This window comes from Bos taurus, chromosome 20, assembly GCF_002263795.3.
Source record: "Bos taurus isolate L1 Dominette 01449 registration number 42190680 breed Hereford chromosome 20, ARS-UCD2.0, whole genome shotgun sequence".
In the NCBI taxonomy this organism is placed as follows: domain Eukaryota; kingdom Metazoa; phylum Chordata; class Mammalia; order Artiodactyla; family Bovidae; genus Bos; species Bos taurus.
This window is the reverse complement of record NC_037347.1, coordinates 39,763,464-39,788,102: the sequence shown is the minus strand read 5'-3', so window position 1 is coordinate 39,788,102 and position 24,639 is coordinate 39,763,464. Positions and strand designations below refer to the sequence as shown.

At 41.7% G+C, this 24,639-nt stretch overlaps 1 protein-coding gene across 1 annotated transcript; it reads right to left on the bottom strand.

Annotated features, from left to right (window-relative positions):
- Positions 1 to 7,095: 7,095 nt before the first annotated feature.
- AMACR (alpha-methylacyl-CoA racemase) lies at positions 7,096 to 22,798 on the bottom strand. Its single transcript, XM_002696385.6, has 5 exons — positions 22,438 to 22,798; positions 19,812 to 19,955; positions 15,681 to 15,841; positions 12,113 to 12,299; positions 7,096 to 7,849 (listed from the first exon to the last, which is right to left on the bottom strand). The coding sequence occupies exons 1-5, from the start codon at positions 22,682 to 22,684 to the stop codon at positions 7,440 to 7,442; spliced, it is 1,149 nt and encodes a 382-aa protein (XP_002696431.2). The 5' UTR covers positions 22,685 to 22,798; the 3' UTR covers positions 7,096 to 7,439.
- Between the last annotated feature and the right edge of the window lie 1,841 nt (positions 22,799 to 24,639).

Genomic DNA, 24,639 nt, shown 5'->3' with positions numbered 1-24,639 from the left:
GACTTCACTTTCACTTTTCACTTTCATGCATTGGAGAAGGAAATGGCAACCCACTCCAGTGTTCTTGCCTGGAGAATCCCAGGGTTGGGGGAGCCTGGTGGGCTGCCGTCTCTGGGGTTGCACAGAATCAGACACGACTGAGGCAACTTAGCAGTAGCAGCAGCAGCAGGTTGGTCATAACTTTCCTTCCAAGGAGAAAATGTCTTTTAATTTCACGGCTGCAATCACCATCTGCAGTGATTTTGGGGCCCAGAAAAATAAAGTCAGCCACTGTTTCCCCATCTATTTGCCATGTTGCTGCCCTGTAAATCAATTCTTCAGAACCATGTTTCTAGATTCTGTATATGTGCATTAGAATATGATATTTATCTTTCTCTTTCTGACTCACTTCACTCTGTATAATAGGTTCTAGGTTCATCCACCTCATCAGAACTGACTCAAATGCATTCTTTTTTATGGCTGAGTAATATTCCATTATGTATATGTACCACAACTTCTTTATCCATTCATCTGTCATTTCCTTCTGTTTTAGTCTTTGATTCTCTAATGAGCAGTGATCAGGTCTGTTCTGCTCATATGGCATCTAGCATGATACCTGGCACCTAGTAGGTCCTCAGTAAATGTTTGCTAAAGGAATTATAAAGTATATATGCTACACTTTGCAGTGCTGGTCAACTGCCTGTTTGCTCAGATCCATTCCCTCCTCCTCATCTTATGCTCCATACCTAAGGGACTACGTTTCCCAGGTTCCCTTGCTCTCTAGCTTCCAGGTAGATTTGTCTAGTGGGAGGAACTGGTGGGAAGACAGGAGGCAGGTGAAAGGAAGATATCAGGATACTTCCTCCCCCTCTTTCTGTATCCTGAGACATCTCTGGCAGTGGCTGCATTTCCACTGTGGGTCCAGCTGCCAACCTTAGCTTCTGGGTCCCCATAACACTACCTTTCCCATCGATCCTGCACCTATGGGAGTGTTCCTAGATTCCTATGGTTGCTTGTATCTGCGTTGCCTCCCTTGGCTTCTCATCTCTTTTATCACTAATGTAATAATTGGTGATATTAATTTCCTCTGTTTTGAAGACTTCTAGTGGGTTGTATTTTCCTTGTTGGACATTGAATTCAAATGAAAGTCTTCGTGGCAAGGGAAACATGATCTCATAGGAAAGACAGTAAAAATGGTCTAAGAACAAGACTTGGAGTCAAAATATTAAAGTTTAAATGCTGGTTCTGCCTGTTTCTTCCTGTATTTCCCTGAGTAGATCACTTAAACTGGTATTTCTCAAACTGTGTGCCAAGGTAACCCAGGGAGCCACAATGAACTCAAAGGGGTATCTCAGGAGATTTAAAATTTTTAAGGCAGTAAACACAGTGAAACTCAACATCTTTCAGATAACACCTGAAGGAAGAGTGAAACAGTTCATACTCGCAACATAAGACTGCACTACAATCCTTTCACTGACTTTAGATTATTGTAAAGCTGGGTTTTCCACAGACATAAGAAGCATTACAAATATCAATGTGGAACAGAAAACGAAGATACTGACATCCAATCTGATTCCAAGACATGAGAAGCTGCACAGTGTACAACAGGCACTTATGACCCATTAGTGATTAAAAATGACATAAGGAGGAAAATCAAGATGATAGGGTAGGAAGATGTTGAGCTTAACTCCCTCCACAAACACAACAGAAATGCAATCTACTAAAGCTGAGTCAAGAAGAAACAGGTAATGTGAACAGACTGATCACTAGAAGTGAAATAGAACCTATACTTTAAAAAACAAAAAACAAAACACGTCTTGCAAACAAAAGCCCAGGACTGGACAGCTTCACTGGGAAATTTTACCAAACATACAAATAAGAACTTACACCTATCCTTCTCAAACTACTCCCAAATATTAAAAAGGAGGAAACATTCCTAAAGTCATTCTATGAAGCCACCATCACCCTGATACCAAAATCAGACAAAAAATATTACCAATAAAGAAAATTACAGGACAATATCTTTAATGAAAAGCAAAAATCATCAACAAAATATTGGCAAACTGCACCCAAAAATACATAAAAAGGATCATATACTATGATCAAGTGGTATTTATTCCAGGGTCACAAGGATGGTTAAACAAGCACAAATCAATGCGAAGCATTACGTTAACATAAAAGAAAAGACAAAAACCACATGATCATTTCAATAGACAGAAAAAGCATTTGAAAAATTCAACATCCATTCATGACAAAACCTCTCATCAAAATGAGTATAGCGGGAACATATCTCAACATAATAAAAGCACTTACCACAAACCCACAGCCAACATAACACTCAACAGTGAAAAACTAAAAGCTTTCCTGCTAAATTCATAAATAAAACAAGGATGCCCACTCTTACCACTTCCATTCAACACAGCATTGGAAGTCCTAGCCATAACAATCAAACAAGAAAATGAAATCAAAGGTATTAAATTTGGAAGGGAAGAGTAAAATTGTCATTATTTGGATATGACATGATACTCTGTACAGAGAACCCTAAAGACTTTACACAAAAACTATTAGAACCAACAAATGAATTCAGCAAGGTAGCAGGATACATGATTAATACACAGAACTCTGTTGCATTTCTTTATACCAACAATGAACTATCAGAAAGTGAAAGTTAGAAAACAATCTTGTTTAAAATTGCATTTAAAAATACCTGGAAATAAACTTAACCAAGGAGGTGAAAGACCTATATGCTGTTAACTATAAAACATTGATAAAGGAAACTGAAGATGATTCAAAGAAATGGAAAAGACCATGCTCTTTGACTGGAGGAACTAATATTGTTAAAATGGCCATACTACCCAAAGCAATCTACACATTTAGTGTGATCCCTATCAAAATACCCAAGACATTTTTCATAGAACTAGAAAAATGTAACTCTAAAGTTTTTATGGAACCACAGAAGACCCAGAATTGCTAAAGCAATCCTGAGGAGAAAGAACAAAGCTGAAGGCATAACCCTTCCAGGCTTCAGACAATACCACAAAGCTATAGTAATCAAAATATCATGCTATTGGCACAAAAATGGACATGTAGATGGAACAGAACACAGAGCCCAGAAAAAACCCACACACCTATAGTCTATTAGACAAAGGAGGCAAAAATACACAATAGAGAAAAGACAGTCTCTTCAACAAGTGGTGTTAGTAAAGCTGGATAGCTATGTGGGTAAATCAATGAAACTAGAAAACTCCTTCACACCATATACAAAAGTAAACTCGAAATGGTTTAAAGACCTAAATATAAGATATGACACCATAAAACTCCTAGAAGAGAACATAGATAAAACATTCTCAGACATAAATCATTTCTTTCTTAGATATTTTCTTAGATTAGTCTCCCAAGACAATAGAAATAAAAGCAGAAATAAACAAATGGGACCTAATCAAACCTATAAGCTTGTGCACAGCAAAGGAAACCATTAACAAAATGAAAAGCCAACCTATGGTATGAGAGAGAATATTTGCAAATGATGCAGCCAACAAGGGCCTAGTTTCCAAAATATACAAGCAACTCATACAGCTCAACATCTCAAAACAAACAACTCACATAAAAAAATGGGCAGAGGACCTAACAGACATCTATCCAAAGACATACAGATAGCAAACAGGTATATGAAAAGATGCTGAATATCACTAATTATTAGTGAGATGGAAATTAAAACCACAAGGAGATATCACTTTACACTGGTCAGAATGGCCAGTCTAATAAATGCTGGAGACAGTGTGGAGAAAAGGGAACCATCCTACTGTTGATGGCGGTGTGTGCTGGTGAGGTCACCATGGTGGGGGGAGGAACGGAAGTTCCTTAAAAACTAAAAATAGAGCTACCATGTGAACCAGCAATCTCATTTCTGAGTACATAGACAGGAAAGACAAAAACTCTAATTTGAAAAGATACATGCTCCCCAATGTTCATAGCATCACTATTTACAATAGCCAAGACATGGAAACAACCTAACTGCCCATCAACAGACAATCAGATTAAGAAGATGTGGTGTATATATATACAATAGAATACTACTCAGCGATAAAAAAAAGAATGAAATATTGTCATTTGCAGCAATATAGATGGACCTAGAGAATATTATACTTAATGTCAGAGAAAGACAAATATTATATAGTATCACCAATATGTGGAATCTAAAAAATAATACAAATGAATATATATACAAAACAGAAACACACTCATAGAAAACAAACTTATGATTAACAAAAGAGGAAGGGGAGGAAGGGGTAGAGAAAGGATAAACTAGGAGCGTGGGATTAACAGATACAAACTACTATATGTAAAATAAAGATTTACAATCCTTGCATAGCACTGCTGCTGCTAAGTCGCTTCAGTAGTGTCCGACTCTGTGCGACCCATAGACGGCAGCCCACCAGGCTTCCCGTCCCTGGGATTCTCCAGGAAAGAACACTGAAGTGGGTTGCCATTTCCTTCTCCAATGCATGAAAGTGAAAAGTGAAAGTGAAGTCGCTCAGTCGTGTCCGACTCTAGCGACCCCAAGGACTGCAGCCTACCAGGCTCCTCCGTCCATGGTATTTTCTAGGCAAAAGTACTGGAGTGGGGTGCCATTACCTTCTCCATGCATAGCACAGGGAACTATATTCAATATCATGTAATAACTTATAAAGGAAAATAGTCTGAGAAATATATATACATAAATGAATCACATTGCTGTATTTGAAACACAATGTTGTAAATCAATGATAATTTTTTTAAAAAGAATGAAAAAATTAAAATTTTTAAAAAAGAATGAAAAATAAATGTCTTCTTTCAAGTGTGTACACTATATTTTTCAATCAGCTAATAAGTTGTTAGAACAAAAATACTTAAGTTATTGGGACCTAATTATTTACAAACGGAATGATTATGTATTTCTTTTGGCTTAGGGGCACCATGAAAAAAATCAAGACACTAAGGGACATGTGAACTAAGAAGGTTTAGGACCATCTGAGCCTTGTGTCCGCATCTATAAAGTATAGAAACCTACCCTGCCTTCCTCTTGTGATTGGCAAAAAGCAATTGAGATACTGCATGTCAGAGATGTTAACATAAATTCTCTACTCCTCTATCCTGGTGGAATCTGGACCAACTTCCAGAATCCACCCCTCCCTCAAACACCCACACGCTTCCAGGAAGTTGAGTCCAGGGGAGCTCCAGGAGCAGGTTAGTTTTATCTATGGATAATCCTACCTTCTCCACCAAAGACCAGTATAGGGCTGGCTTGTGACTTAACTTGACCCAAGGAGACATGCTTGCTCCTTGGAAGAAAAGCTATGACAAACCTAGACAGCATATTAAAAACCAGAGACATTACTTTGTCAATGGTCCGTCTAGTCAAAGCTATGGTTTTTCCAGTAGTCCTGTATGGATGTGAGAGGTGGACTGTAAAGAAGGCTGAATGCTGAAGAATTGATGCTTTTGAACTGTGGTATTGGAGAAGACTCTTGAGAGTCCCTTGGATGGCAAGGAGATCCAACCAGTTGATCCTAAAGGAAATTAGTCCTGAATATTCATTGGAAGGACTGATGCTGAAGCTCCAATACTTTGGTCACCGGATGGGAAGAACTGACTCATATGAAAAGACCCTGATGCTTGGAAAGATTGAAGGCAGGAGGAGAAGGGGATGACAGAGAATGAGATGGTTGGATGGCATCACCGACTGAATGGACATGAGTTTGAGCAAGCTCCAGGAGATGGTAAAGGACAGGGAAGTCTGGTGTTTTGCAGTCCACGGGTTGGCAAAGAGTAGGACATGACCGAGTGACTGAACAACAAAAGGAAACACTAGATAAGGTTTGCAGAGGGCTCCTGAGACCCTCTCTTCTTTTGGATGTTGTGCTATGTAGAAATGAGATTCCAGATCTTGCTAAGGTTGGGGGGTGGAAATTGAAGGCAATGATACTAGGGGTGTAAAGCTGGGAAGGGAAGTTGAACAGTAATCCAAGGAAGAAGTGATACAGTCTCGATGAAAGAAGCAATGGAAGATGGGGATAGGGAAGGAGATGGGAGCTCTGAAAGTGGAACTGATAGCACTTCACTATTGAGATTCATCTCTTTAATAAATATTCACAAAATTTCCAATATGGGCCAGGCACTATTCCAGGAACCAGGAACTGAGCAATGAATGAAACCTACAAAGTCCTTCATAAAGTTTCCATTTTAACACGCCCTAATTAAGAAGGAATGCTGCTGCTGCTACTGCTAAGTCACTTCAGTCGTGTCCGACTCTGTGCAACCCCACAGATGGCAGCTCACCAGGCTCCCCTGTCCCTGGGCTTCTCCAGGCAAGAACACTGGAGTGGGTTGCCATTTCCTTCTCCAAGGCATGAAAGTGAAAAGTGAAAGTGAAATCGCTCAGTTGTGTCCAACCCTCAGCGACCCCATGGTCTGCAGCCTTCCAGGCTTCTCTGTATATGGGATTTTCCAGGAAAGAGTACTGGAGTGGGGTGCCATTGCCTTCTCCAAAGAAGGAATGAGGCAGGGGTTAATCCATACAATGTCAGTAGTGATAGGCAGTATGAAGGAAAATGAAACAGGGTTCCGGGAGAGTGAGTGATAAGGCAGTTGCTATTTTCGACAGGGATCAGGAAAGGACTCTCTGTAAGGGACATTTGAACAGTGGCCAAATGAAGTGATAGGTAAACTGTGGGGTCTATTGAGACAGAGGTAGACATACTGGGAGTGGAAGCTGGAGACTAGTAAGAGGAGGGAAAGTCTAGTAAGACTTTCAAATGGATGATGGTACAGTTTATTGATAAAGAGACACAGGTGGATGATGCTAATAACAAGCAGTTATATACAGGAGCTGGTCTAGATGGAGAGGTGGCAGTTATCTGAAGGAAACCTCAAGGACATTTTCTACAATTTTAATTCAGAGACACCAGCTGAATGGTTTCCTTACCAAATTAAAAGGATCGGACTTTTCCACCTAAGGACATTCATTCTGGTTAACAGTAGAGCCTAAAATATTTCAATGAGCAACAAAAGGCTATTTTAGTGCTACTGAAAGAACTTTCTTGAAAGCTTTTCACAAACTTAAAAGCAGGAGTAAACTTTATGGGGAATAAAGCTTTATTTAATAAAAAGCATTATATTAATGCATTTCAAGTATTTTATAAATATATAAGCATTTTAAATTGACAAATATAACCTATCAAGTAAATTGAAAGGCAGAAAAACTGCCACAATTTAGTACAGGCAAACTAAAAATATTCCCAAATCAAAAGCCATGATAACCATTTTCAGAATTCCGTCATTACTGTATAATCAGTCTTGTTTCCTGATTAGAATAATTAGACCACTGTGATACTGTTTTTTCAAGTTTCCATGCACACGATTTTTTTATATTATACTGTAAATGCAATATTCACATTCGTTTGCACTGTGGGGCTTGGAACTTAGAGATTAACTCTAAGTTTATGAATTTCAATAATATTATCTAACTTAAGCTGATTGATCTCTTTCTGGCTGAACCCAAATTCTTTAAGAATCTCTTCAGTGTGTTCTCCTACAAAAGGATCCCTTTTAATCGAAGGGAGAGCTGGGGTGTTGGACAGCAGAGGAGCAGGGCGGGGACTCACACGCTGCTCTGTATCAGTAATAAACGAGCCCCGATCTTTGTTGTGACCATGATGGGTAACCTCTTCAAAAGTCAGCACAGGAGTCACGCATGCATCAGTGCCGTCAAAGATCTGACACCACTCTGCCTTTGTCTTCTTTGCAAAGATATCTGCAAATTTCTTCTTCATTTCTGGCCAATCCTTCATACTTAACTGATTGGGAAGTTCATCAGACTTTAGCCCAAGTCCTGAGAGAAAAACAGAATTTCTTAAATCACCATGCTTTGGGTGCAGTAAATATAATCAGCGCAAATGAGTTTTGAACTCATCATACTTGCCCCAAATGGGATATTTTATAAGAATTCTCAAATGAGTCAAGAGAAGAAATTCACTCAATTTGAAGTTGGAGCCAAAGCTGGAGAAGGCAGTAGCGTAACAGGACTCAAAACAGACTTTCTAAGTCTTTGCAAGATCTTATTATTTACATTTCATCAAAAGCAGTCTATTTTTAATTGTCTAGTTTCCAGAAATCAACTTCTTCCCTCTGAGAAGTTTTTCCAAAAGAGACTTTGTCATGAAGTTATTATCTGCCATGTGTGTGCTCAGTCGCTAAGCTGTGTCTGACTCTTTTGTGACCCCCTGTAGCCCACCAGGCTCCTCTGTCCATGGGATTTCCCAGGCAAGAACACTGGAGTGGGTTGTCATTTTCTTCTCCAGGGGATCTTCCTGACCCAGGAATCAAACCCGAGTCTCCTGCATTGGCAGGTGGATTCTTTACCACTGAGTCACCTGGGAAGCCCAAAGATACATGCAAATTGTTCCGACAGCAAACATGACAGCAAGTTATCAGCCAGCCAATCAACAGGGACACAGAGACTCTCTCTCTCAAGTACAAAGAGTTCTGAAGGGCCCCTCAACACAAGGGACAGAGAAGATGAGAGGATTTGCCAGGGAATATCACAAGAAGGATGGCTTCTCCAGTCCATGACTTGATCTGTGCTCCCTTTATTGACTACAGGAACCCACCCACCCCTGTAGATACACCCCAACTCCAGTGCTGATTAAATTATACCCAAAGGGCAACTTTGCCTTTGGGGTTTGGTGTAATTCATTTTTATTCCCTCTTGTATAAGAGGGTTTCTAAATTTAAATTATGCATAATATTTTGCATAAGTTTAGCCAAGTTAATCGAGCAATTCTCATTTTTTTTCATCCTCTCCTTATCTACAGTGTTGAAAAACAATGACCAATAATTGTAAGCTGCTCTGAAGATGCAGAAGTGCCTACAGAGGTAAGAAGACAGGAATACTATAGGCTCTTCGTAGAGTTTTTAGGGATGTAAGGATATAAGAACTCACATAATTCTGAACAGCTGTGAAAAAACACCTGTGCAAATACATTGTTCTCTGTAGCCACCTGTCCCATTCAAAACCAGGAAAGATATAAAGCCATAGTTTCAGATTTACCACAGTAACCTATGAAGAAATATTTCTAAGGATGTCTTTCACTTTGCTTTCTTCTTCTTGATTGTCCCAAACTCTGTGATTAAGAAGCATATAAAATGAGCAGTTAGCCAAAGCGCTTAAGTAGACCACGGCTAACTGCTGGAAACATATATGCATGCTTTTATAAAGTTTTCTTTTTTTTTTTTAATCAGAATGTGATCAGAATCATCAACTAGAAGTGCAGCCAACAGTTCTCCAACAAACACTAAACTTAAGGTTACACGGGTTTGTTAAGGTGCACAGGTCTGTACACCGGAATCAGTTCAGTTCAGTTCAGTCGCTCAGTTGTGTCCGACTCTTTCTAGAAATCAGAACACTTCTACCCCTGACTCTGACACACCAGCTGTGTCAACATGGCTGCTATTTAAAAGGGTGAGGCTGAAGATATTCGGTATTGACAAAAAATGATGTCTTTGCTATATTTTTCAATTAAAAAAGTATTAATTATAAACATGTGGTTATGTATTTTACACATTATATAAATATATAATATAATGTATATAATTATATATATTATAAAAATTATATAATATACATATATTTATATTATACAAATTATAATATATTTATATTATATAGATTATTAAAAAATTTAATCGTGTCTGTATGTGTACAGGGAAAATTCTTAAAGGCCACATTCCAAACTTTCCTAAAGTAGAAGGACAAGGGATAATTTTTACCTCTTACCTTATAAATTCTGTATTGTTTACACTTTTTTCATAAAAAATACATTATTTTGAATTTTTTCATTTTTTAAAATTGTGGTAAAATATACAAAATATAAAATTGACCATTTTAGCCACTGGAGAAGGCAATGGCAACCCACTCCAGTACTCTTGCCTGGAGTCCCCCCATGGACGGAGGGGCCTGGTAGGCTGCAGTCCATGGGGTTGCTAGGAGTCTGACACGACTGAGCGACTTCGCTTTCACTTTTCACTTGCATGCATTGGAGAAGGAAATGGCAACCCACTCCAGTGTTCTTGCCTGGAGAATCCCAGGGACGGGGAGCCTGGTGGGCTGCCATCTATGGGGTCGCACAGAGTCGGATACGACTGAAGCGACTTAGCAGCAGCAAGAATATAGTACTATGTTATTAAGTACATTCATATTGTTCTGGAACCATTACCACCATTCATCTCCAGAACTTTTTATCTTTCCAAATTGAAACTGTACCAGGTTCCCTGGTGGCTCAGATGGTAAAAAATCTGCCTGCAATGCAGGAGACCCAGGTTCAATTCCTGGGTTGGGAAGATCCCCTGGAGAAGGGAATGGCAACCCACTCCAATATTCTTGCATGAAGAATTTCATGGACAGAGGAGCCTGGAGGGCTACAGTCCATGGGGTTGCAAAGAGTTGGACACAACTGAGCAACTAACACTTTTACCCATTAAACACTAACACTCTATTCTCTGCTTCCCCCAGTCCCTGTTCAAATATCTGTTTAAGTTCCCACTTTTAATTCTTTTGGATATATAACCAGAAGTGGAATTGCTGGATCATATGGTAATTCTATGTTTAATTTTTTGAGGAGTCACCATATCATTTTCCACAATGGCTGTATAATTTTACATTCTTACCAGTAATGCATGGGGTTCCAATCTCTCCACATCCTCACCAACACTTATTTCCTGGCTTTCTTTTAATAATATTTTGAAATCTTAAAGCAACTTTAAAAAATTCTCTATTGCCTTTACTACAAGAATCTTATGTCATGAGAGTCTCAGTATTTTCAGATTTCTTTGCCCTGGAAGCATTAGAAACATAGCACAGAGGAGTCTGAGCCTTACAAAAACCTTGTGTATTTATGCTCAGACACTGAGAGCTAAATAAAGCTATGGTCTCAAAGATCTCAAAATGTATGGTGAAATAATAAATTAACACTAACTCAAAAAAATCATTACCGATGTGGGAGTTTGTCCACACCTCTCTGTTCTATCGTTCTTCTAACTTACAGTTAAGTTAGGGAAGGTAATATAGTTGATCACAGAAAGCATTCTGATGCTTACAAAAACCATCATTCCAGCAACATACAGACTACTCTGAGTAGCATTTTGCATCTGAAAAGCTATCAGACATAAAACTCCAAACTTAAAGCTGGAAGATAAATGTGCTGCAACACATGTGCTTGTCACACCGCTTCAGCATATATTCTAAAACTTCTTAGAAACGAAATAATCTGTGAAGTGAACTTTAGATTCACATTTCACAGGGACAAGATAACTTCAGTCCAATTATCAGTCAGGGCAGAAGGGATCCCAAATTTTTCTGCTAACCTGTGGCAACATATCAGTAAGACAAGAATCTGCAAGAAAGGTGAACCGCAGAAGCATCAGGTGACGGTGACATATCCCAACAAACTCTCACTTGCCAAAGTCTCTCTGTGCTCTGGTGACCCCATTACTAAGTACCAGGAGGGACACCTATCCATCAAGGAATAAAAACTGGTAGAACCAGCAGATCATTTCCAGGCAAGAACAGACTGTGGCCGTGCAACGGGCAGGATAAATATCCAGCACCACTGAGTATGGCTCCCCAGGCGGCACCAGTGGTGGAGAACCTGCCTGCCAGTGCAGGGGACAGAAGAGCTGAGTTCCATCCCTGGGTTGGGAGGGCCCCTGCAGAAGGGCATGAACCCACTCCAGTATTCTTGCCTGGAGAATCCCAGAGACAGAGGAGCCTGGCGGGCTATGGTCCATAGCGTCGCACAGAGTTGGACACAACTGAAGAGACTTAGCACAGCACTGAGTATGAAAGGTAATAAAAACACTGAACGCCCACAAAAAGGATTATGATCTTTTTAATCTGAGCTATTTATAGACCTTTTTTATAAAATTACTTGTCAATTTAAAAGATGGGGGAAGTGCCTCACAATATAATGATGACCATCATTAGGCTAATTATAAAGTGGGTATATACATATAATAAAAGACATCATGAACTTCAAAAGACCCCAAAATAGAGGCTGGAAAACATCCACAGAAAAGAGGTTCCTGAAAAGTTACTCACCCTTGATCAACAGCTCATAGAACTGGGGCTCTATTGCTCCGACAGCCATGAACCCCCCGTCGGCTGTCCGGTAGGTTGTATAGAAAGGAGCTCCACCATCTAACATGTTCTGTCCACGGGGCTGCTCCCACAATCCTGTTTCTTGGGTTTTCCACATAAAAGAACTTAGATATGCTGTTCCTTCCACCTTTGAAGAAACAGAATACAACGTGAATCCAGGTAATGCAACTATACAAATTATGACTGATTCCTACTTGGGTTTTAAAAAAATGTTTGTATAAAAATGTTTATCTTAGAATATAGAAAGATTATACCTAATTATACAACTTCTTTGAATATTTAGAGAAAGTGAGTGAGGACAGGTTTATGATAGAGCTCCTGCACTATTCAGATCAGGGAATATTGTTCAGAAAAGACTTCGAGGAACTACTTCTGCTCTTCTTTTCAAATAAGACTGGCAGAATGTTGACAATTTCTGAAGCTAAGTGAGGCTAGCTTCACTAGTAAGCTTACTTCACCATTAGGAAGCTAATTATATATTCTCTTTACTTTTATATATGTTAAAAATGGTCAGGATAAAAAAGCTGAAATAAAGAAAAAGGTTTTTGAAAAATCTATCATCTGATCTCAGTACTTATAAACACATACACACAAACACATGAAGCAGATCACATTTTAAAGGTAAATTGAATGACAGTTATATTTAGTTGATTCTAGTTTTGATACCAAGCGCAAGAAAAACAAATTTGAATATTTAACATATTTTAACTTTAATTATCACTAGAAAGTTACAGAATAAACATAACAATGTGGCTGGCAGGTGATAAAGGTTTGCTGAGTACAGACAAACTAGTTTGGGAATGCCAGCTTCCCACTAGTCCTGAAATAAAAAGGATTCACATCTCCGGTATGATTGTCATGAGACTAGACGCACTGAGCTAACTAAAGAACACTTCCCTGTCCTTCTGGCACTCCAGGAAGAAGGCCAGCAAAGCATCCTCATCTCTGAGGTTATTAATAGAAAGGCCCCAACCGTGAGCATGCGATTTCTCATGGATTCTGGCTACGAAACAAACACAAAATTTAACAGGCAAGAAGACTGCAGTGGGTTGCCAATTCCTCCTCCAGGGGATCTTCCCAACCCAGGGACCGGACCCTTGTCTCCAGGGTCTGCAGGTGGATTCTTTACCACTGTGCCAGTTGGGAAGCCCATCTTTAGATACGTCTCAGTTTTCCCTTTTAGCTTGAGGAAGCTCATGAACACTTGAATCCATGGATCTGCCTGGTAGGCTACAGTCCATGGGGGTCTCGAAGAGTTGGACATGACTGAGCGACTTCACTTTCACTTTTCACTTTCCTGCATTGGAGAAGGAAATGGCAACCCACTCCAGTGTTCTTGCCTGGAGAATCCCAGGGACGGGGGAGCCTGGTGGGCTGCCGTCTACGGGATCACACAGAGTTGGACACAACTGAAGCGACTTAGCAGCATACACTGGATGTACTGATGAGACTATTGAAAAAAGATGTCCTGACAGTGTTATGGGTCTATTTTGGCTCACTCAGGATACAAACAGGCTCTAATCTAACTCCACCTTTACTTGGCGCCATAGAAGGACACAGGACAAGACACAGCAATTATAATCCTTATCTCATCAACAGGCTACCGAGCACATACATCTCTTCCCCCTCATCCAAATGCAGCATGTGCTGCCACAGATGACAGCCCTTGAGGCAGGGAAACTGCAGCCTCAGTTTCCCAACTTTTTATATTATTCTCATCACATAGGCCAACGGCCTGAATGCCAACACGCAGTCCCCCAGGTCAGAAGCGCTCCCTTAGGTCAGGAGTAAACACAGTAAAACAGACCCCACATGCCATGTGCGTGCATGCTGAGTTGCTTCAGTCCTGTCTGACATCCAGACTCTTTGTGACCCAATGGATTATAGCCCACCAGGCTCCTTTGTCCATGAGGATTCTCTAGGCAAGCATACTGGAGTGTAGTGCCATGCCCTCCCCCAGGGGGATCTTTGCAACCCAGGGATTGAACCCAAGTCTCAGGCATCTCCTGTATTGGCAGGTGGGTTCTTTACCACTAGTGCCCCCTGGGAAGCCCTAACTCTACAGTTTCTAAGGGAACAATCTGATGAAGAGATGACTCCAGGTCATCATGGGCAGGCCTAGGTCACAGATTCTGCTGCTAAAGTCATTTGGAAACTATTCGTCTAAAAGAATAAGATATATGTCCCCTCCAATCAGCCTCCTCCTTCAGTGGTTCTCCCCAGGGTACCAGAGCCACCATCCACTGGGTCTTCTAAGTCAGAGATCAGGGCGTGATCCTTGATTCCTTCCTCTCCCTCCACTGCCAAATGTGAATCCTTAAATCCAGACCTAGTCTATCATTGACCATTTTAGTACTTGCCTTTATCTCTCAGTCTTGTCTTCATCAAATCCACTCTCCAGCCTACCAGCAAAGATAGGTCCAAATGTAACCTGTATAGTGGCACTAGACGGCTCTCATCAACTAGCTGTGAGAACTCAGGCAAAGTTCTGAATGCGCTGATGAGTGTGTTGAAAAAAGATGTCCTAACAGTTTTATGGGTCTGTTGCTCACTCATGTCCTACTCTTTGCGACCCCATGGACTATAGCCCACCAGGGTCCTCTGGCCATGGGATTTTTCAGACAAGAATACTGGAGTGAGTTGCCATTTCCTCCTCCAGGGGATCTTCCTGACCCAGGAATCAAACTCACATCTCCTATATTTCCTGCACTGTAGGTGAATTCTTTACCTGCTGAGCCATGAGGGAATCCCTGTTACAGGTCTAACTGGGTTCAGTAACAATGTATCCCAGGAGAGGGGAATGGCAACCCACTCCAGTATTCTTGCCTGGAAAGTCCATGGATAAAAAAGCCTCATGGACTGCAGTCCATGGGGGTCACACAACTGAGTGCCCATGTGTGAGGGGTCTGGAGGGAGATGGGTTGGTAGCAATAAACAGGTAGAACTGGAAACAAACAAACAATGTATTCCAAGTGAAATTGTTGTTTTGGGGATTAGGAGAAATCACATAGGAGAAGTGCCTAAGAGAACATGAAGCAAGTGCTCCGTGTGTGAGAGTGACGACACTGAAGCAGCCTGACATTCAAATCTTCGCTACATAGTGCAGCAGGAAGGTCTAAACTGGTCCATTTTACTTGAGCATCATCAAGAATCTCCTCTTCCTGCTAAAGGAGACTTCCTGGGCCCAGTTTTGAATGAAGATCTCTTAAAAATCACATTCAAAGCACAAGACATAAGATGGGGAAAATCACCGAAACACAACGTAGTAATCAAGTGAGTCATGAACAGTTTAGAAAGTTGACTCCACAAACAGATGGTCAAAATATGACATTCTGACACATGTCAAACATATGAAGCTATTTTAAAGAGAAGGCTATCTTTGGTAACTTGGATTCAAATTTCAAATCTCAATTTATCTCCTGTCTTGTTCAAAAGAGGATTTGAGGCAGCCATGTATCAACCTTAGGAACAAACGCTAGGCTTATCATTTTCCCCAGTTAACACTTACCATGCTTGCGTCAATGACCTGACCTTTGCCAGAGCGTGTGCGTTCAAACAACGCCATAATGATGCCCATTGCGCACATGAGGCCACCACCACCAAAGTCAGCCAGGAGATTCAACGGGGCATATGGATTCTCACCACTTCTGCCAATTCTTGATAAAACACCTATACCATGGGGAAAAAAAAAAAAAGGAGGACCATAAAGGGTAAATTTAATGTGCATTTAAAATTTTTATTTATTTATTTTTGACTGTGCTGGATCTTCGTTGCTCTCTCTGGTTGTATTGAGTGGAGGCTACTCTCTAATTGCAGTGCATGGGCTTCTCATTGCAGTGGCTTCTCCTGTTGCAGAGCACAGGCCCCAGGACACACAGGCTTCAGTAGCTGTGGCACGTGGGCTCAGTCATTGCAGCTCTGGGGCTCTCGAACAACAGGCTCAACAGTAAGCCTGTACTTTACAGGCTTAGTTGCTCCATGGCATGTGGGATCTTCCCAGATGTGTCTCCTGCATTAGCAGGCAGATTCTTTACCAATGAGCCATCCAGTGGTAAATGGGTTAAAAAGCCCATTTAATGTATACTTTAAATAAATACGTGAACATCTTAGAAGGGAAACCAATCTCTCTAGCTACTAGTTGTAAGTAAAAATTAATATCTAATCCCTTTCTAAACCTAAACTTGTTCGTTATATTTATAAGATGGTTTTCCTTTCCTTGTTTTTTTTTTTAATGTCTTTATTTTCTTTAAAACTTTATTCCTACTAACATTTTCAGAATTCTATGGCTAAGTTTTTATTCACTGAGTTGTGTGTGTGGGGGGGAAGGTTGTTATCCACTTAGTTTATGACTTAACAATGGTATAAGGCACTTCCATTCTTATTAGAAAGAGATGCAAGAAAATAAACACAAGAAAAAGAAAAGGAATTGCATTTTTAAATAGATGTGAAAAATCAATTCTCCACTCACTCTTTTCCTCAACCTTTAAATGTGTACACACAGAATATTTGAGACTTCTTTTACTCGGCAATACGGTTCTTAGAGATCTAGAATTAGGTCATTCTAAGACCTCCTTATTGCCAAATTCAGACTTAAGTTGAAGAAAGTAGGGAAAACCACTAGACCATTCAGGTATGACCTAAATCAAATCCCTTATGATTCTACAGTGGAAGTGAGAAATACATTTAAGGGACTAGATCTGATAGAGTGCCTGATGAACTATGGACAGAGGTTCGTGACATTGTACAGTAGACAGGGATCAAGACCATCCCCATGGAAAAGAAATGCAAAAAGCAAAATGGCTGTCTGAGGAGGCCTTACAAATACGTATGAAAAGAAGAGAAGCGAAAAGCAAAGGAGAAAAGGAAAGATATACCCATTTGAATGCAGAGTTCCAAAAAAGAGCAAGGAGAGACAAGAAACCCTTCCTCAGCGATCAGTGCAAAGAAATAGAGAAAAACAATAGAATGGGAAAGACTAGAGATCTCTTCAAGAAAATTAGAGATACCAAGGGAACATTTAATTCAAAGATGGGCTCAATAAAGGACAGAAATGGTATGGACTTAACAGAAGCAGAACATATTAAGAAGAGGTGGCAAGAATACACAGAAGAACTGTACAAAAAAGATCTTCATGACCCAGATAATCACGATGGTGTGATCACTCACCTAGAGCCAGACATCCTGGAATGTGAAGTCAAGTGGGCCTTAGGAAGCATCACTACGAACAAAGCTGGTGGAGGTGATGGAATTCCAGTTGAGCTATTTCAAATCCTGAAAGATGGTGCTGTGAAAGTGCTGCACTCAATGGGCAGCAGATTTGGAAAACTCAGCAGTGGCCACAGGACTGGAAAAGGGCAGTTTTCATTCCAATCCCAAAGAAAGATAATGCCAAAGAATGCTCAAACTACCGCACAATTGCACTCATCTCACACGCTAGTAAAGTAATGCTCAAAATTCTCCAAGCCAGGCTTCAGCAATACATGAACTATGAACTTCCAGATGTTCAAGCTGGTTTTAGAAAAGGCAGAGGAACCAGAGATCAAATTGCCAACATCTGCTGGATCATGGAAAAAGCAAGAGAGTTCCAGAAAAACATCTATTTCTGCTTTATTGACTATGCCAAAGCCTTTGACTGTGTAGATCACAAGAAACTGTGGGAAATTCTGAAAGAGATGAGAATACCAGACCACCTGACCTGCCTCTTGAGAAACCGGTATATAGGTCAGGAAGCAACAGTTAGAACTGGACATGGAACAACAGACTGGTTCCAAATAGGAAAAGGAGTACATCAAGGCTGTATATTGTCACCCTGCTTGCTGCTAAGTCACTTCAGTCGTGCCCAACTCTGTGCGACCCCATAGACGGAAGCCCACCAGGCTCCCCCGTCCCTGGGATTCTCCAGGCAAGAACACTGGAGTGGGTTGCTTAACTTATATGCGAGTACATCATGAGAAATGGGCTGGAAGAAGCACAAGCTGGAATCAAGATTGCTGGGAGAAATATCAATAACTTCAGATATGTAGATGACTTCACACTTACGGAAGAAAGTTAAAAGGAACTAAAAAGCTTCTTTATGAAAGTGAAAGAGAAGAGTGAAAAAGTTGGCTTAAAGCTCAACATTTTGAAAACTAAGTTCATGGCATCTGGTCCCATCACTTCATGGCAAATAGATGGGGAAACAGTGGAAACAGTGTCAGACTTTATTTTGGGGGACTCCAAAATCACTGCAGATGGTGACTGCAGCCATGAAATTAAAAGATGCTTACTCCTTGGAAGGAAAGTTATGACCAACCTAGATAGCATATTGAAAAGCAGAGACATTACTTTGCCAACAAAGGTCCATCTAGTCAAAACTATGGTTTTTCCAGTGGTCACGTATGGATGTGAGTTGGACTGTGAAGAAAGCTGAGTGCTGAAGAATTGATGGTTTTGAACTGTGGTGTTGGAGAAGACTCTTGAGAGTCCCTGGGAGTGCAAGGAGATCCAACCAGTCCATCCTAAAGATGAGTCCTGGGTGTTCATTGGAAGGACTGATGCTGAAGCTGAAACTCCAATACTTTGGCCACCTCATGCGAAGAGTTGACTCACTGGAAAAGACCCTGATGCTGGGAGGGATTCGGGGCAGGAGGAGAAGGGGACCACAGAGGATGAGATGGTTGTATGCATCACCGACTCGATGGACATGAGTTTGAGTGAACTCCGGGAGTTGGTGATGGACAGGGAGGCCTGGCGTGCTGCGATTCATGGGGTCACAGAGTCAGACAGGACTGGGCGACTGAACTGAACTGAACTGAAGAGCTTCCCTGGTAGCTCAGAGGGTAAAGAACCTGCCTGCCATGCAGGAGACTCAGATTCTATCCCTAAGTCAGGAAGATCCCCTGGAGAAGGGAATGGCAACCCACTCCAGTATTCTCACCTGGAGAAGTCCATGGACAGAGGAGCCTGGTGGGATACAGTCCATGGAGTCAGGAAGAGTTGGACATGACTGAGTGGTTAACACTTTCAAGATATGTTTGTACAGGCGAAAACCATGGGCTTTTTCTAGTATTCATAGAATTTCTAAAATCATGACTCAGTCGACAATTCACAATAAAGTAAGGGGGTACCAGATTGAAACTATTAATGTATCTTTGCAAACTACAGTACAACCATTTCTACTACCAATAAGTCTCCTACTTCCTAGCAGGGGCTTGTTGGAGAATTCACTCCACAAACATAGTAAATGTTACTAGTGAGTGTATTACCCCTCCCTGTGTGTTAAGGCAGGGGAAAGTGAAAGTGTTAGTTGCTCGACTCTTTGCGACCCCAGGGACTGTAGACTGCCAGGCTCCTCTGTCCATGTATTCTCCAGGCAAGAATACTGGAGTGGGTGGCCATGCCCTCCTCCAAGGGATATTCCAAACCCAGGGATCAAACCCATGTCTCCTGCATTGCAGGCAGATTCCTTACGATCGAATCATCAGAGGGAGGCTGACAATGACTGTTCCAAGACAAACCAATCTTTTTTAAAGTACACGCTCTTTATTAATTCCAATAAATATTCCAAACTTCGCCTTTAAAAAATTCTAATGTGTAACTGTAGATCTTGACTGGGGGGAAAAAAAAGAGTGTAGAGAAATTGCTTTTTTTCCCAACATACCTGACAAAGCCAAATAGTTGATGTCATGTCCAGCCATCTTGGAGAACCTTCCTGACTGGCCGAATCCACTCAACCTGGCATAGATAAGCCTTGGGTTCTCCTTCTGCAGAATCTCGGGACCGAGCTGGAGTTTTTCCATTACCCCTTAAGAGAAAAGTTACATTTATTTTTTAAGGACAGCATGAATTGAAGATGGGTATAATCCCTTCTTTGTGGCAAATATAAAACAGCACTTTTTTGCAAGGAAAACTGGTAACATTTGTTGTGAGTTTATAATGAACGTATTGCCAGTAATTAAGAACCCAGACAGTGAAGCCCCCATTTCTGGAATGTGTGGCAGATCCCCCCACCCCAAGAATGCTATTTCCCTTCAGCACTGCCCTACATCCCTGCAGGCATACCCAAGCATCTTCAGAGTGGACATTCCATCCCTTCAGTCAGCCCCTTCAGAGTTTCCCCAGTTTGCTCCTAAGTAATTTATTAGAAATGGTCTGTTCTTTTGGAAGTTACTCTGGGTCTTTAATTGATCAAAAATTCACTTTTGGAAGCTGCTTTTCCTTTCAGGACCTCTTTTATGTCTATGCCTGCATGGGTGCCTGCTATACTTATGCATGTATATATTCCAGCTTCCCAAACAGCTCAGATGCTCCTCTGGCAGGATTCATGCCTCATCTGTTTCCACAGCCTCTAACATGCCCAGCAGTTCCTCTACAAAAAGGCTCAGTATAAATATCTGGTGGAAGAAGGGTTAGCAACAGCAGCATTTAATCGCTCTTAAGTTATCAGTGAGTACAGCTGACCCTTGAACAAGGTGAGTTTGAACTGTTTGGGTCCACTGACATGCAGTTTTTCAAAAGTAAATACTACAGTATTACACAGTCTGTGGTTGATGGATGCCGAGGAACTGTGGAGGACCACTGTAACTAAAGTACAGATTAGCCCTGGTTTGTTCAAGGGTCAATCAATATTTATTCTGCTAAAGCCAGGGAACCTAAAGAGTCCTGGGGTTAAAGATATAAAATTAGATAATAAAACTCACTGACTTTGTCTCCACAAAGCTATGATAAGTTACAAAAGGATTCTATTCCTAGACTGGTGGTTACCAAGGGTGAAGGATAGGAGAGGGATGAATTGGGAGCTTGGGATTAGCAGACGCAAACAAGTATATACAGAATGGATAAACAATAAGGTTCTACTATATAGCATAGGAAGCTCTATTCAATATCCTGTGATAAACCTGTGATAAATGGAAAATATGAAAAAGAATATATATGTAACTCAGTGGCTCTGCTGTACAGCAGTAATTAACACAACATTGTAAATCAACCATACTTCAATTAAACTCTATTTCTCTAACTAGAAAGACATCAGCCTCAATCCACCCCAACACCCCCTGCAGCTATATCTGTATTCACAGCTCCACCTCTCCCCTAATACTAAGACAAATGATTTACCCATGTGGAGCCTCCTTCAATTTCAAGTTGTGTATTATTAAATTATAATACAATCCTGATTACTAAATTATTATTGTTGTAATCTCAGATCTGAGGGTGGATTCACTCACACATTTAAATACACCTGGTGCCCGACATAGCTGATTCATTCTCCATTTACTGACTTCCAGCTATATACCAAATGGGATTTGTACTTGAGCAAGAGCAGGTGTCTGAGGAAAGATCAAAGTGGTGCTAGACCCAAACATCAGCTTTAAAAGGCTGTTACAACTGTTATCAATGAAGCTGCAGCAGGCGTGCAAAGAATCCAGAAGTCACAGAAAGGAGGAAGAATGATGGGACTGATGATAATTGAAAGCTGGTGGTGGAAAAGGAAGATTTGGGAGCCTAGACAAAGGTAGGAGTTTTTCATTCAGGCAACTGGGTGGACATTGGTTCTATTCACTGAAATGATACAGAAAGAGGAGAGGACATTTTAGTAGGGAAGACGTGGGGCTCAGTTTGGAATATGTGGAAGCTGCAGTGCCCAGGAGACGGTCAGATAGAAGTGGGCAGAACTTGCCTATTCTGGAAGTCTGTGGCTCTAAAAGAAGGGGGCACAGTTATAGACTTGGCCATCACCTGCCTATAAAAAATAAAAACAAGAGAAATGGATAAGGGTTGCAAGAAACAGAGTGTAAAGGAAATTGAGCAGAAGCTGGAACCTGAACACCAGCATTTAAGGCAGCAGGTGTTCGCCTGGATTTACCCCGGTACACCAAGCTCCAAAATTTAGCAAAGTTTGACTATGAACCTACACGCAGTTTTCCAGGGAAAGAATCTACGGCTTTCGTTTGTTTCTCATAGGGTTCATGACCTTCACGTAATTAAGAAACGCAAACACAAAAGAGTAACTAAAAAAAGGGGGGAACTTGGGAAGGAGTCAGAGAGAGGTATAAGAAAAGTGAGGACAACAGCATTATCTCGGACTCCAAGAGTGGAAGATCGTCTCAGGGGGCGAACGATCAGCAACATCAAATGCAACAGCAAGGTCTAGAAAGTAGGGACGGAAAGGGTTCGGGTGGCAACAGGGCAAAGGTATGCGGGGTGCAGCCCCAAGCGGTCGGGCGCGGCGACCTCCCTTCTGCGGGGACCGTCCCCTCTCTGGCCCCGCGTAGGGGCAGGAGGCTCACCGGGGCGGAAAGGTTCCAGCATCACGTCCGCCCGGGCGCACAAGCGCCGCAGCACCGCCGCTCCCCGCGGCTGCTTCAGGTCCACCACCAGAGAGCGCTTGCCTCGGGCCAACCGGCTCGGGCCGCTGCGGGCGGCGGGTCGGTCCACACGCACCACCTGCGCCCCGAAGTCCGCCAGGACCATACCGCAGAAGGGAACCGGGGCCAGGCCGGCGAGTTCCACGACTGTGATGCCCCTAAGCGCCATGGGCCCAGCGTCTCCTTCCCAAACCGAAGAAGCAGCAGCTGCCTGAACTTCGGTTTCTACAGCCCAGGCCCTGGGCGCACGCTCCCTCCCTCGTGGCCCCGCCCCCACGCGTCTGCGCGCAGCCGCAGAGCCTGCGAAATAGTGCGTCTTCGGACCGCCTCCGGATCTGGGCTGTTAGTGGCCTGAGGTGGCTTAGATTTTAAAACTCTGCTGCTGTTGCTGCTAAATCGCAAACTTTAGGGGATCCTAAATTGTGCCCTAGGGGTTGACCTGGGGGTATGGGGGTGGGGGTGGGGCCCATGGCTGGTCCTGGATGTTTCAGGATGGTTTTTCCCAGCCGCTGTGCTCTATGGACCCGTTTATACCTCTCTGCCCTTGAAAAACATGAAAAATACATAAATATTTAAGAATAATGTTAAAGTGTTGTTTTTAGTTTCTCAGCTATCTGGGGTTAGTATCCTGTGTTTTTGCAGCCTGAGTTTCCTCCCTTTTTTTTTAATTTTATTTTATTTTATTTTTTTTAGTTTCCTCCCTTTCACACCGAGGGAGTGACTGTAGTCTCATGACTGTCGGAAGGAAGGCACTCTTCTTTCCTGAGCTGGTTAGGCTCACGAGCTCACCTCTGGCAATAACTACAATGGACCCTTCGTTTAGTGACATGGCAGGCAATGTGCCAGTTATGATTATTCACCACCCACAAAAAACTTGTGTGCTATCATGGAATATAAAAAGCACATATGAGCAGGTGGTGCTCATCAGAGACAAATCTGAGAAGTTTAAAAATATTTTTAATTTGTCACCTGCCATTTCTACAATAGTTTGGCGTTTTTAATTTCAGTGCATTTTAAAAAGTACAATAAAATAAGAACAAATAGCTCCACTCCTTGCAGTTTGGAGTCTCCAAGAACTAGGGAGAGACTTTAATAGAGAAAAGTTGAGGCAAGGAAATTACTCATTGACTAGATATAATTGCCTAGTTGACTGTTTGGATTTGTTTCCTACTTTGATTTCTGGACTCTCAGACCAGGTTAGATTCAGCTTGCTTACAGAGGATGCCAAGGCATGAGAGCCACATCACTCTAATGGCTTCCTGGTGTAATTAGCACCTATTTGTCCCCTCTAGCCCTTTGTTCAAGCATAAATTTTCTAACCCAGCCCTCTTCTATTTTGATTTTGAGAAACGTAAAAGATAAATGTATAAAAAATACTCTAGCAAACACCCATAGATGGAGGTACTATTATTTCATAGTGACCCCAGTCTAAAAAATAAGCAGTACAGATAGTGCTTAAGCTAACACCCATGATTAGAGTCACATGAATCAGATATCTTACCAGCATTAAGCTTTACTAATAAGGTCAAAGATGCAGATCGTAGAGATATTCTCAGACAAAGCTGAGGTCCTGGAAATCTCACTTGACACTGCAGGCCCTTCCTTCCTGCATGGGCAACATACTCTCTGTTACTGATCTCGAGAGATAGCAGTGAATGGTCCTGAAGAGAGATCTTAGCTCCCTGCCTAGGAATTGAACGTGGGTAGTCTGGATGAAAACCAGGACTCCTAGCCACCAGATCATCAGGGCGTTAGAGGCCAGAAGCAGCGGCCCTGACTCTTTCCCCCATTTGAAAGCGAGAATGCTTCAAAAGAGGCAAAAACTGTGAAAACAGGTACAAAGTTTATTATAAGAGACACAGCATAGCATGTGAGAGAACGTTCAGAGAAACAATTTATTTATTTAAGACTGAAGCTGGAAAACCAGGTGGCCCAACTGTAAAGGATCTGCCTGCCAATGCAGGAGACACAAGAGAGATGTGGGTTCGATCCATGAGCCAGGAAGATCCCCTGTAGTAGGAAATGGCAACCCACTCCAGTATTCTTTGAAAAATCCCACGCTCAGAGGAGCCTGGAGGGCTACAGCTCATGGGGTTGCAAAGAGTTGGAGGGAAATGAGCACAC

Coding starts and splice junctions, on each gene's coding strand:
- AMACR (XM_002696385.6), bottom strand. CDS start 22,684: ATGGCGCTTAGGGGCATCACAGTCGTGGAACTCGCCGGCCTGGCCCCG. Junction 15,842..19,811: donor CAACTATTTGGCTTTGTCAG/GTATGTTGGGAA, acceptor CCCATGGTATAG/GTGTTTTATCAAGAATTGGC. Junction 12,300..15,680: donor AGGTCATTGACGCAAGCATG/GTAAGTGTTAAC, acceptor GTTTCTTCAAAG/GTGGAAGGAACAGCATATCT.